General features: G+C 41.4%; 1 protein-coding gene across 2 annotated transcripts in view; it reads right to left on the bottom strand.

Annotated features, from left to right (window-relative positions):
- Nucleotides 1-10,538, bottom strand: part of LOC115589758 (mitogen-activated protein kinase kinase kinase 11) — a 56,047-nt gene extending 45,509 nt beyond the window's left edge. For both annotated transcript variants that reach the window (XR_003985591.1, XM_030430884.1), the window contains exon 1: nt 8,568-10,538. Coding sequence is in view for 1 of the 2 variants with exons in the window: in XM_030430884.1 (XP_030286744.1) it covers nt 8,568-9,324 (757 nt within the window). In the remaining variant the exon portion in view is untranslated. The remainder of the gene's footprint in view (nt 1-8,567) is intronic.
- Nucleotides 10,539-14,541: the final 4,003 nt, after the last annotated feature.

The following is a 14,541-nucleotide window of genomic DNA, read 5'->3' as shown; positions in this document are numbered from 1 at the left end:
GTAGTTTGGTACAAGGAAAATAGTTTCTTTATGAAAGTGCTCACAATAAGGTTTGTTGAAACAGAGTCATGATTTCTGGTACAGGACATGGCTGTTGATTTTTTCAGATGTTTTTTTGCAATCTAATTCCATTACATTTGAGAGAAGGCAGACATCTCTATGGCCAATATCTCTTAAACTCAGTTACTCACAAGAACATAATCCAGATGGATAAAGAGGGCTACAGGTAAGATAAAATCCAGATATAAATAGATGCATGATGACACATGGAGGTGCCAGACAAATGACAGATTTTCTTTCATAAACAGGGGATGAAATGACGTTCCTTAATGAATAATTACAGTAGTTAGCATGTTCTATAGGTGCTGAATGGGATGTATATTTTGAGTCTGACACACATTGCACATGTGCTGCTCATTTTTGCATTTACTTTTCGGCTGAAATCTAGTGAGATGGCCTGTAGTTTGAATTAGCAACAATGTAGGAAAATGCTGGCTTCAATACTTTTATATTTTCTTAAGACCTCAACCTCCTTTCTTCTACAGTTTGTCTTGGCAGTCGCTCTTAATAATCATTAAGAGGCTATTAAGGCCTCGGTCAACAGGTCTCTCACTAGTGCTCCCACCCTTTGCTACACTCAGGCTCTGTCCTTTACCCAAAGTTGGATTAACCGGCTCCAGCTACAGTCAAGATAGCTGAGAGCAGTACACCTATTGGTGATATCTTAAACACTGGTCACATAGTTTTCAACAGTCTGTGGCCAGGGCCGTATGCAGGATTCTAGAAATACTGAGGTCCAAAATTAAAAATTTGCTATGTAGTAGACAATACTAGAAATTTTTGTCATGCCCCCCCTGAAGAAAAATATAAAAATGTACCCCTTAAATGATGACTTCTGGTGAATTTTGTGAAAACTAATTGATAAATTTAAATAAATGTATTTCATACAGAATAGCTTATTATAGTACACACAGCCTATTAGGCCTAAAGACAACCTACACAGCCTGTTATATTCATCTTATTACTCAACTCATGTAGATTAGCAAAGTAGTCTATATACATAAGACTGAACCATATAGTGGTGAAGTATAACGGCCATCATGATAATTTGGCAATGGAACTTTACAATTACACCTCTCTTTCTCTTTCTCTCACCTCCATCACTTTTCTCCTTTCCAGTAGAAAAGTTCAGTTTGCCTGACGTAGTCTTTTCATTTTTCATCTGTCAGTTAATAATGTGAACACATGGTCAACTGATAGGCTATTTACATGCTACCACAGTCTGCTAGAATTAAGTTATGAAGATACCAAGGCTAGCTACTGAGCAGAGTTTATAAAGATGACGCAATCCAAAAATGAAAAAGCACCAACGTTTCCATAATGCATTTTTACACCAACTGTAACAGTGAGTAAATGTGCGTTTGTTTTTGTAACTTTATTACCATACCTGTTTTAACTGATGCTGTATAGACACTGCTCTTCTTCCAAAGTTAGTTAAGAGTTAATGAGTTAATAAGGACGTCTCTGCCTCTCCTTTGTCTAACACACCGACCTGAAGCCAGCTGAACTGACTGATTCAAATATACATTTACGAAAATATTTGCTCAAACCAGGGCTATCAACATACAGGCTGTCATATTCTTTTACTTTGTTTGAGTCCAACGTTACACCAGCCATGGTTCTGACATTTGGTCCGTCACAAAAGTCTATGTAAACTGTTCCAGTAGGTAGGCTGACTCGTCACGTACATCCATTTTGATTTTCATAGTTTATAAATCTATGGTTGGGAGGGATGACTTACAAATACCCTGGTGTCTCTGTCCGTTTTGAAAGTGGTATTAATCTGTTATTGTTTTCCTCTCACATTCTTGCCTTTAGTCAGGTTCATGGTTGGTTTGCTTTTACCGTGCCTCCCATCGTCAGTTGAACTGAATCTATGTATGTAGGCTAATAAACCACTGTTATTCTGTCGCTGCTGGTCAGATGATAGAATTTGTTATTTCAGTGTAAAATACAGAGGTCCGGACCTCTGTGACCTCAATGCTGGGTAAGGCCATGTCTGTGGCTTCAAAAAGCAATTATAAATGCTTTTATTAACTGATTATAATTCAAACCACTACTTTTTTTTATCAGCTGCAAATAAGGAGTCACAAAATTGATTTTTTATGTGGTTGAGAATGTTATTGATTACTTAAATGCAACATTGATTTTTGTCTCAGCAAAACATTTTTATAATTAAAACTTTATCATTAAAATCCACTTCATGGATTGTATGGGATTCAGGTTGACCCTGTGGTTCAACAAGAATAAAACTATCTCTTTCACAAAAAGCAGCACCGTCTTCATGCTGTTTTGAATGAGACAGCACGATCTCTGTACACATACACTGGCGAAATGCTGAAGTACATGTGGCAGCCGATTAAAGATTTGACTGGCCAACTGACAGGAAACATTAAGCCTCACTGACATTCTTCACTGCTGAATTTCCATCTGTAGATAGGAATTTTATGGTGTCCCTTCTCTCTAACGGCCAGCTAAACTGAATTATTGGCTCACTTATCGCCTAAACTACACATGTTAAATGATAATGCAGCAGCCTTAACAAAATACAGGTGGATGTTCAGACCTTATCAGCTTTTAAATCCTCCCATTCCCTTCACTAATTATGTACAATGTACAATTACAAAATAGCTAAAATGTCTTAATTGCTCTCATGGTTTCCCCTGCTGAAAAGGGGAATAGTAGTGGTGGTGGCAGTGTGAGTGTGTGCGTGTGTGTGTGTGCGTGCAGTGGTAACAGAAGTGCAGTTCACCAGACACATGCAAACATCACACACCCAGCCGCCAGGACACTAAGACACACACACAGGGGATGTTTTGAGTGCACTGCAGTGAGGGGCACTGGGGGCCCTGAATGAAAACATGCTGGTAGAGGGATGTATCAGATGCTTGTCCACTCATGGAAAAATAAAAAGACATGTTGATCCAAGATCTAACTGTGGCTTCTTCCTGAAAAAAGGCCTGTGAGTTTCAGCCCAGCAAATGCTTAGCTTGGCACTTTCCCCACCAGTTCTAACTAAGGCCTCTGCACAGTTTATGGCATGTGGTGATGCCCATAGCTGTTTTTGGGTCTATGGCTCGGTACAGATAAACGACAGTGGAAGGATGAAAGCAGGACTGAATTAACCTTTGAAAGGCAGTTACTGACAGCAGGATTTTTACGGTAGCCGCAGCAAGAATATTGTTGATATGTTAATTACAGAAAACTTGAAGCAGCACTGATAAATATCCCATTGTACACTACCTGTTAGACAATAAACAGCCGGGGAACAAGTTAACAACTAGCTGGGGAACACAATGCAGGATCTATCCGCTATATGAGCAATACATTTAATCAATAGTTGGTAGGGGTGGGTAAAAATGTCGATTCATCAATGCAATGCAATATATTTTTTCCCCAATTCAGTAACTTTTCATAAAATCTTCTGAATTTATTCCGGCAAGCAGCGGCCCCCGACCACCCGCTGTACCTCGCCGTACGCCTCTCGGTCCTCGCCTCCAGCAGCTGGAAGTGCCTCGCCCGCGACCTCGCTCAGGTGTCGGAGTGTGATGCGCTGCGCAAACACCGTTGGAGCTGCGGAGGCGGGTAGCCGATGTCTGCACACCACTCTTTCGGGGACTGTAAACTCCCAGTGCAGCCTGTCTCACCCTGGCCGCTGCACAGTGCGCCCGTGGGTAGCACTCTCCTCCGGGGAGACAGGGGGGTTCAGTGTCAACGTTTTACCACCTCGCGACTAGCCGGAGGGCAGAGGGCGGAGGGACCGCGATTATGTCTATGTGTATGTCAGGCAAAAATATACCATATATATATGGTATTACATATATAAAGATAAGAGGATTACACATAAGCATATATAATATATATAGATATATACAGACATAATACACACAATATATATAAATAGAGAGAGATAGATATAGAGATATATAAGTATATATAGAGAGATAGAGACAAAGATTATAAATACAGAGACACAGAAAGAAACACAACACATATAAAATAAGATACATAACACTACATAAGAGGTCAAAAGATATTCATCATATATACACATATACATATATACACAATACAACGACATATTTTAAATATATATATAGATAACACATAATATACACACAATATACATATATACACGATATTACATACATATATACATATATATGTATATATTCATATATACATATATATTTACATATATATATTTACATATATATACATTTACATATATATATTTACATACATACATAAATATATATATAGATATATATATATATATATAGATATATATATATACACACACATATACACACACACACACACACACACACACACACATATACATATATATATATACATATACATATACAGATATATATATACATATACATACATATATATGTATATATATAAGGGCCGGGACTTTAACACGTTAATTACGATTAATTAATTACACAAAAAATAACGCGTTAAAAAAATTAACGCATTTTAATCGCAATAATTTTTTTTTTAGACAGATGTATTGCTGGTGTGTTTTTTAGATTGGTAAATTCCTGACATACTTCTGAAATGCTGCTTGTTTTTTGGGCAACAGCTTCGTGCCCCTGTGGAGTGTGTGCCATGGCTAGTGCAAAATGGGTCAATCATATGTAGACAATGGAAAAACATGCCAAGGTATATTGCACGACATGTGCCCTTTTTTTTATAGGGAAGCCATAAGCGTTAGCTTGAATGCTAATGTGGGTCATGGTTCAAAGTCTGAGGATTTTAACCACCGATACTAAATCTGTGTTAGGCAGTGAAGGTGGAAATGAACTAATTTGATTAAAAACATAAAAACAACTGCAGTCTGACAACTAAATGCTCACAGCTAGAAAATAGAAATGTTTCCTTTAAAGATAACTTTTTTATTCAGAACATTGCAGGGGCCACACATTTTACACCGCAGATCTGTCTACTCTAACAGAAAACTCACACAACCCATTTTCACTTGAGCTTTAAAAGGATATGGTGTTTGCTGCAGTTCTGTATGGCTTGCACAGTGGTAAAACTCTGAAACCACCATAGATAACTGCGAGATACTGAAACACCAGTCTGCTAAAAACAGAAAATGACTGAGTGTACAAGGTGTGAAAATTCCCCAGACTCTCCTGATATATACACACACAATAGCAAGAGAAAGAGGCTCCTCTCCTCCCTGACCTGTATTTACTTTTGGTGGAATTCCAGTTATGGCCTCTGGCTTTGACCCAAGTGCCCGACCATGCACTTTCTTCAGTGATCCTGTTTAATCAGCATCTTCCTAACAGGCCAAAGTGCTCCACCGGTCATTAGCTACAATTGCTACTTTTGGCTCTTGTTTTTTGATGACTTCACACCTTAATCCATCACTGTAACAGTTGGCCCTAATGCTCAAAAGTAATCATCTTTTTAATGTATTTTTTAATTTGATAATGTGCTGGTGTTCAGTTTATCCACCTAACGTTTTGGTGAGGTGAGGAAAGATGGCATCATATCATCATAAAGGAGTTGCTTTTTTTGTTTGTTTTTTCTGAGTGAATTCCCTTTTTGTCCGACCTCCGTCTTACAATAACTTCAATGTTTTCTACATTTCTGGTAATGAACACATCTTTGCCCAACTGCTCTATGGTCAACTTGAGGTTACAGTTGGAAATGGGACCCTCCACCTCCTCTTTGTCAGATGTCTCCCTTCACGATTGCAAGGCGCCGATACAAAATGGCAGCTCTAGAAAGAAGAACTTGCACCATTAATTCTGAGGAACTTGCACCATAATCTGAGGTTTACCATTGCTCCTTTGGCACATTTTGTACCATCATAATTTGATTTCTAAAATTATGTATTTGGTTGAATTTTTCATTACAATGACCTTATGCTGAGATGCTCTTGCACCTGTGCGTTAAACCTGTCAGCACTTTGCTTACGTCCCTTCACCACTGTTCTCATCTGTGACCCCCCTCTCGCCTTCTACCACCACAACAGGATATTGCTCAGTGGTACAACAGGGTTATGGCTGTATGGAGACATGTAGGGGCAGGCCAGGGACAATGATGCAGAGAAGACTTTTTAAAAAAGCAAGAGGCAGGAGGAGGCATGACAGTGATATGATCTTCCCGCACACAGAGAGAGGGATTGTGCTGGCTTTTGCCTGCCTCATACACAAACACTATATTAACATAATTTTCTTTTGCACTACAGGAGACAGTTTTCCTTTGGAGAAGGGTGGAACAGAGTTTGAGCAAATGCTGAAGGGAACGGGGAGTCAAATGGTTGAGTATCAATGAGCAAAACTGCTCTTCGAAACGTGATAAAAATGGGACTGCTGAAATGAGTCTGGGAGAAATGTATCCTTCGGATGTACTGAAAAGGGATCCTTTGCTATGAACAAACCCTGAATGAAGGGACTGAACCATGGTCATATTCTCAGAAGCTACAGTACTGAATGCTTTGCGGTGTCAGTTAAACAAGGAGCAGCCATGATCCCTTTCTATTTTGGTGCATTTGGTGATCAAAATCTGCAGTAACAGACAGGGAGAGCTGAGGGAGGTTGAAAAACTTTTGGACCGCAACAGATACAACCACAGAGCTGACAGGGATTATGTGCTGCATCACAAGAATGATAATAACAGAGCAGAGGCTGCTGTAAAATTCAGGTGGCTCTCTGTTTAGGTTAGCTAAAAGCATTGTTAAGAGCTGAGAAAGGCACTTGTTCTGCTTCAAAAGTGGGGACAGAAAGCCTTATCAGCAGAACATCTCACTGCAGTGTAGCTTTAATGACAAGGTCCGATGCCTACGTGTCTGCCGCGAGGGCCTGAAACACTGACACAAAACTTTCCCGCTGCCCCCCGACGGCCTCAAAGTCCAAAATGTGAGTTGTGACATGCTGAGACAGAAAGCTTCCTCTTCAATTCCTGACCTTTGCTGGCAAAGCATGACATTTTGTCCCATCATACACACATGTGCAGTCCAATCAGCCTATGCAGCCTTAGCCTACCTTTGAGAGAGTCAAATGACTGGGCTACCTTCCAAAAAGATGTGTAGTTCTACAGCTCATCTTATTTCCTATGCTTAGTCATGATCTTGAACTATAACTCTAGATAAGGCTGATATATTTAACAAAGACAATGACTTGGACTGCACCAATTGTAGGAGAGAAACACAAGTAGAGAGATAATTACATTTTCCAGACAAATGGGATTTTTTTACTTAATAATTCAACCTGAGCACAGATACTACTAGGTTAGTCCCCATCTGGTTTTTCTACCCCGATCCGGATCGGAGTCTTTCAATATTTAGTAAATGCTGATACCAAGTCCCGATCCGATACTTAGCCTCAACTAATACTTTCCTGGATAATACAGCTGCATTAAGAAAAAAAGTACTTGCATCCAAGCAGTTCCTTAATTCTTAATTTTTTTATTTCATTGAAACAAAAAAGCACATACTTTCATATGGCTCTTTCTTATTCTGCATATGCTATTGCATCATTGGTCTACCACCTTCCTTGCGTTAGCAGGTGAATCTATGATGCTGCACTGTGACAGCAGACCCTCGTGTACAGCCTTCTGAAGTGTGTGCGCCATGCAGCCCAGGCGTAGTACCTCCATATCATCCATTGCTTTTTGCATATTCCTTACATTCTCACGTAAAATGACATGGATGCGTTGCTTGTCTATTTCACATGCCTTTAGCATTTCCTCGATTGCCTGTTTTACATGCTCTGCTGTATGAGACCCACAAAACTAGTGTTCATACGGGCACGTTGTAACTCGAAAGTGGAATAATGTAATGTAATGCTTAGATCGTACGGCATACCGGGGATTCAAGAACTCCAGATAACGAAGTAAAACCCTGATCCTCTACCACGGAGATGAGCTGGATATCCAGAGTGATTCATTCAATACACCTTCTCTGTAATATTTTATCACACCAACTGAGTATTATTAAATGCAGCTCTTTTTTGTTACCCACTCGCAAAAGGTTGTTTTGTAGATGTTACATGTCGCTGTTGGACTGCTTTTGCTTTCTAATTTAGGTTATTTTCACAATGCAGACATTTTACTTTTCTATTTTATTTGCCAGAGTAACGCTACGCGGGCGTCTGCATTCTGCCACAAATTGTGCTCGGACGTTAAAAAAATAAAATAAAAAATGCCTCGTTCAAAATCACCGATCCCTGATCAGTTGAAAAATGCCCATATCGGCCTGATCCTACTGATTGGATCGGGACATCCCTAGATATTACAGTTTGTTGAGAGATTTTAAAAGGTCGCCTTTGTTCTAGCTATAGCCTTGTAAACACTAAGAGAGGCCTTTAGCGGTTTAACAGGAGTACACCATGTTCCATTACTGCCATGTGGCATTTTGGCACACAGAGGGCCCAGTAAATATGTCTGAACCCATTATTTTCATCAATCCAACACTGACAGACTGGGGCTACACTGGATTGATGGATGGATGACTTGCACTGCAGGCCTGAAGGACTTACTGTTGTTGGACTTGAGATCCCGATGGATAACGGGGACGATGGCCTCACTGTGTAGGTACAACATCCCTCTGGCTATCTGCACGGCCCAGTTGACCAAGACGTGCGGCGGAATGCGACGCCCCGCCAGAGCCCGGCTAAGCGGCCCACCAGAGGCGTACTCCATGATGAGACACAGGTTGGGTTCCTGCAGGCAGACCCCTTTCAGGGCAATGATGTTCGGGTGAGTGAGCATGGCAAACAAACGCGCCTCTTGCCTGACGTTCTGTGCTGTCACGCTGATGTCCTCATCTGGGTCTTGCCGGGCAGCCTTCACAGCCACCAGCCCACCTCTCCATGTACCACGATACACCTTTCCAAAGCCCCCGACCCCAATGACCTCCTCCAGACTCAGCTCCCGGAAATCCACCGGCTTGGGTTCGAACTCGCCCACCACGGTCGGGCCGAGCTCGGCCACCACGCCACTGCCCGGAAGCTTCCCATATCCATTTGGTTTGAAGGAGCCATAGTTGGATGGGAAGATGCCCACCTTGTTGTTGACCTTCCCCGCCCACCAGCCCTCGTCCCCTGATATTTCAGAATCCAGAGACAGGACTTCCACCAGGTCACCTTTACGCAGGGTGAGCTCGTCTTTACAGGACGCCTCATAGTCGAATAAGGCCGTCCACACAGGGTTGGTGAAGTTCCCTTTTTGTGATTGTTCCAAATTTTTCCAGTTGGACAGTGGGCCGCGACTAAATATGTTCTTCAGCGGCTCCATGGAGCCTCAAGCTGCTGTTTTGACTGGATCAGATTTTGTACCCCAAGGGTTTGAAAATAAAGTACAAAGGAGTACTTTATTGCGCCTCGCTCCCTTTCCTGTCTTTCTTGTTGGTTCATCAGGGACCAGTGAAATGTGTTCAAATGCTTGACCAACAGGTGGGCTTCAGGGGAGGATTCAAAGATAACTGAATGGCAAGTGTTGTTCATTCGTTTTGACAATAAATCCAAAGCTCTCCATTTGAAAATGCGCAACAAGCCAAGAGATTTGCTGCCGTTTGTTCAATTGCTTCGTTGCTCAGAAAAGCATCACCATCTCCACGGAATTTCTCTCTGTTCAAGTGATGTGGTTCCCCAAAAACATGGTTTGAGCAAAAGATCATTTCACCCGCTTGTAGTTAAGAGGCTCTTGAATCATCTCATTGTGGGTGAACTGGCTCTTCTCTTCTCTTCCCTAATTCACACTTGCCACCTGTTGTGTTCTAATTTTTAAAAAAGCTGTGAGGACAAAAAATGTATCCAAAAGCTTGTTGGAAAACACTTCCAAGAGTTTCACAACGCAGCAACTCCAAATTGAGGTCCCCACCACATTTTTAGCTGTCCATTTTGAGTTTTTATGTATTTTTAGCCATTAAGTGCAGTGGCCACCACAAGCAGGAAGCGCTGAGAAGGGGAGAAGAATAGCAGGAAAGGAGCATTCAGTCCAGCCAACCAGTGTTTTACGACAAGTTTCAGGGCTGACCAGTTCGCATTATTAAGCCCAAATCTCTAATAACCGCGCCTGACCGCAACTTTGCGGCGCCCCCGCAGGAAATCCCGCATACCTCTGCGTGAGAGTATCCATACTTACGGACTAAACAGAAGCATGCGACGTGCTGGGCTTTTATCACAGCGTATAAACTTAGTAACGGCCAACTTGGTAACAGGAAGAGCTATCCAAACCTGTCTGACTTTCCTCTCCAGAGAGAAACACGCAGTGCAAACAAATCCCGTTAGTTCCTAATAGGAGCCGAGCGCCTGGCCTTGTCCGGCTTGGTGCTCTGATTGTTAAAGTCGGTATCCAAACAGCGCAAAAACTCCATCAGGGCTACTGCTCAGAATCCTCTTCCTCGGTCAGCGTTGACTCGTCAGGACCTCGAACCACTTCTACGTCTATGCTTACAGTCAGTGGAGAGGGTGGGGTTTCAAAACTTTTTCTCTTCCAACAGGAAAAGAGTCAGATGACAGGCCACGGTCAGCGCAGAGAAAACACGGGGTTAATAATCCGGTTTTCCTGTCAAAATAAAATTCAAAAACAAATAACAAAAACGTACGTTTGAATCAAAGACAGACGTGGTGGGAGGAAAACATAAATATTGTTTGTTGCAGTTTTAATCCACGAGGAGAAAACTATCTGTAAATGACGAAAAATAAACATTAGCTCATAGAACACTAGTAGGCCGAGTGGATAAGTAACCATTAATACCATGTGGTAATCATTGAGGGCAATATTGCACAACCTTAAAGTGTTATTGATGCTTTTAAATGGTGTAAAATAACAAACTTAAGGTGACACTCTGCACAAATGCACTACATTTTTATGTTTTACCGTGATAAAGGAAGTTCTTGATTGGATCAGACTTTTATTTTGAATTCAATGATATCCCGTGTTTTCATCGCTATTTTCCCGCTAACTTGACGCCGCTGCTGTGACAAAGCGAAGGAGTGCGTGAAGTTCACAGAAATATACGCAAACAACAATGTAGGGGGAGTGTTTGCCTTCAAATTAAAACAATACAAGTTGTTATAGCTCTTACATCTATTATGGGAGGGAAAACACTGATTTCACTTCTGAATCAGAATCAGAATTCCTTTAGTATCCCGCAAACGAGGACATTTTTTGCCACAGAAGGACAGTAATATTAAAAAATATATATAAAATAGTAAAAAATAAACAATATATTAAATTAAAAATGTAAGAAATAGAATAGACTCATATTTACATACAAACATAATATTGTACACTTATTGTTATTCACAACATACTGACACTTGATCAAGTGGCAAAATCTTTTATTCATGGAAGGCAGTCTTGAAGTTCTATTTGTTAATTATATCTTACTTGACTTTGGTGGTACAGGTGATAAATGAGCCAAAAAAAAAAACATTCTATGAAACACTATGACACACTTAATTAATTAATGAAGTAATGTTAGTATAATTGTAAAATCACCATTCACCTAAGATGCTTTAAATTTTACTTCTAGCAATCTGGTGTTTTCAGTATGTAGAAGCTTAAGTAGTGTTATTTTCGAGTCTATGTATTCTGTACATATGCTTTATAGTTATGTTAAGTACATGCCATCTGCTCTGCTGCTATAGATTGTTTCCTGCTCCCATCTGCCACTCCATCAGCACAGTAAAGTGTCTTCCTGTTGAATTAGTTGAGATATACTTTGATGAAATTCAGTCTAAATACTCAAGGACAGAAGATCATTAAAACTTGTCCCCATAGTGAAACAAAAGAGAACAGATTGTGACTGAAGGTTTCTGTGAGAGGAAATTTGTGTAAGATTTCCTTTTGTCAGGTAATACTTTGAAAAAAAAACAACAACAAAAAAAACGGACCTTTAAGATTTACAACACATTTGAAAGCCTTTAGCGAATGACTGGTTTCATGTTCTTCATGCAGTTTGATGGGCTACTTACCCGACCGAGGTGGAAGAGCTGTTAGCAAAATTCCACTGAAGGACAGTCATGGATTTACTGCTGTACAATTCTACTTAAGATAAAGTCGAATGTAGCTCATTTAAAAGTTTTATTCCAGGGAGAAGACTCTCACTTTCAGCTTCATCTTCCTAGTGTATAACTACTCGAGTGCAGAGTAGTCCTTCTAACAAAATATGTACAAACTATTGCTTCGATAATGTTAAAGCTTAGGGATCTTCTCAACTCAACTGACAACTCAATTGACTGGTTTTATACTGACCACTTTCTGTTGTTACTTATGAAAACCCTACAGATTTGTCCTCTCCTTACAGGACTTACTGTGGCCAGTACTGCAGCCTGAGGAAGCCCATTTCCACCAGGAAAAGAAAAAAGTGGATGTAGCATGGTAAACACAACACTGTGCTCATGGTAATTCAACTGAGGTTTGTTTGAGTGGACTGGTTATAGTGGAACAGAGAGGTTGAGTGGACTGGTTATAGTGGAACAGAGAGGTTGGGTGGACTGGTTATAGTAGAACAGAGAGGTTGAGTGGACTGGTTATAGTGGAACAGAGGTTGAGTGGACTGGTTATAGTGGCACAGAGAGGTTGGGTGGACTGGTTATAGTGGGACAGAGAGGTTAAGTGGACTGGTCATAGCAGGGGAGAGAGGTTGAGTGGACTGGTTATTATGGGAAAGAGAGGTTGAGTGGACTGGTTATAGTGGAACAGAGGGGTTGAGTGGACTGGTCATAGCAGGGGAGAGAGGTTGAGTGGACTGGTTATTTTCGGACAGAGAGGTTGAGTGGACTGGTTATAGTGTGAGAGAGAGGTTGAGTGGACTGGTTATAGTGTGAGAGAGAGGTTGAGTGGACTGGTTATAGTGTGAGAGAGAGGTTCAGTGGACTGGTTATAGTGTGAGAGAGATGTTGAGTGGACTGGTTATAGTGTGAGAGAGAGGTTCAGTGGACTGGTTATAGTGTGAGAGAGAGGTTCAGTGGACTGGTTATAGTGACTGGTTATAGTGTGAGAGAGAGGTTCAGTGGACTGGTTATAGTGTGAGAGAGATGTTGAGTGGACTGGTTATAGTGTGAGAGAGAGGTTCAGTGGACTGGTTATAGTGTGAGAGAGGTTGAGTGGACTGGTTATAGTGTGAGAGAGAGGTTCAGTGGACTGGTTATAGTGTGAGAGAGAGGTTGAGTGGACTGGTTATAGTGGGACAGAGGGGTTGACTGGTCTGGTTATAGTGGGTTATAGAGGTCGTTATCATCATGAAGATAATGGTAAACCTTTGGATGTTAGCATGCTGATGTTAGCATTTAGCTAAAAGCGCAGCCTAAGCCTCACAGAACTGCATAGCCTACATACCATCCACCACCAGAGGCAGACACATTATGCTCATTGAGTATTCAAAAATAGCATTTCAGAGTATTATGAGTTAGATCAAAGCCTCAGCAAGGCAAAAACCCATATTGCATTTTAAACATGCGTGTTTTAAGTAGCCATTGTATGAAAGGTTTTTACTCTTGAAAAAGTTTTAGGGAACTCCTATTGGATGCTTTTTTCCCCATGTTTCTAAAAGTGCAGAGCTCTGTAAAGTCAGTGGTTTCATGGGAGGGGATGGGAATCAGAGGGCCACCTTTGGCCCTGCTGGCTGCTGTGTGGAAACAGTGTGCTTCCTTCTGTTAGTCCTTTGAAGACTCCCCCTCCCCTCCCTCCTTCGCCAGCCCCACGGCTGCTGTTTGTTTGGACACCGACCTCCTAAAGTCAACCACCTACATCCCCCCTCCCACCTTTTCCCCTCTTACACACACACACACACACACACGCAGATAACCCCACCCTCCTCACAGTCCGCTGAGTCAACGCTTGTGCAGGAAGGATGCAGTTGTTTTTGCGGCCCCGGCTCAGGGCTACTTGGTCGGTAGGGTGGGAGGGTTAAAGAGGCGGCTGCATTTACACGACAAAATGGACTGTTTAAAAAATAAAGAAGGCAGGAGGAAGAGGAAAGGGGCTGGACACTCAGGGCCAAGTGTGCCGGCTACTCAGAGTAGTGTGTGTGTCTGTGATGGTAACAATCACTCTCTGTGAACACCTTTCCACAAGCCTGTACTGTCTTGTACTTATCTGATTCAAATACCAGGAGGAGGCTGCAATGTTGAGGATAAATACCAGCCTTTGTCTTTCAGGTTAGTATGAGTCACTGGCATGGGAATCAACGCGTGATGAATCCATGGGAATTTCTTGTTTCTATATTGCAAAATTGAAAAAGTAAAGAAATCAAAAGGTACAAGGAGGTACAGCATTGAGTCAGGACTACAAAAGATGTGTTCAAAGCCCGTGAAATCGAAAAATGAAGGGGGAAGCATTTTGAGATATTTTGCTTAAGGATGCCACAAGACTCCGATTTTTGCCCTTCCAGACGGTAAACAAAAAATTGTGTCTTAAGGTGAAAGCCAGCACTGATCTGCTTGATGTCAACAGCATCTCAGGCTCTTCTTCTCTGATAGGGAAAATACAACAAACCGAAAC

This window comes from Sparus aurata, chromosome 10 (assembly GCF_900880675.1).
Source record: "Sparus aurata chromosome 10, fSpaAur1.1, whole genome shotgun sequence".
NCBI lineage: Eukaryota > Metazoa > Chordata > Actinopteri > Spariformes > Sparidae > Sparus > Sparus aurata.
The sequence above is the reverse complement of the archived record's forward strand: the minus strand, read 5'-3'. Positions and strand labels throughout refer to the sequence as shown.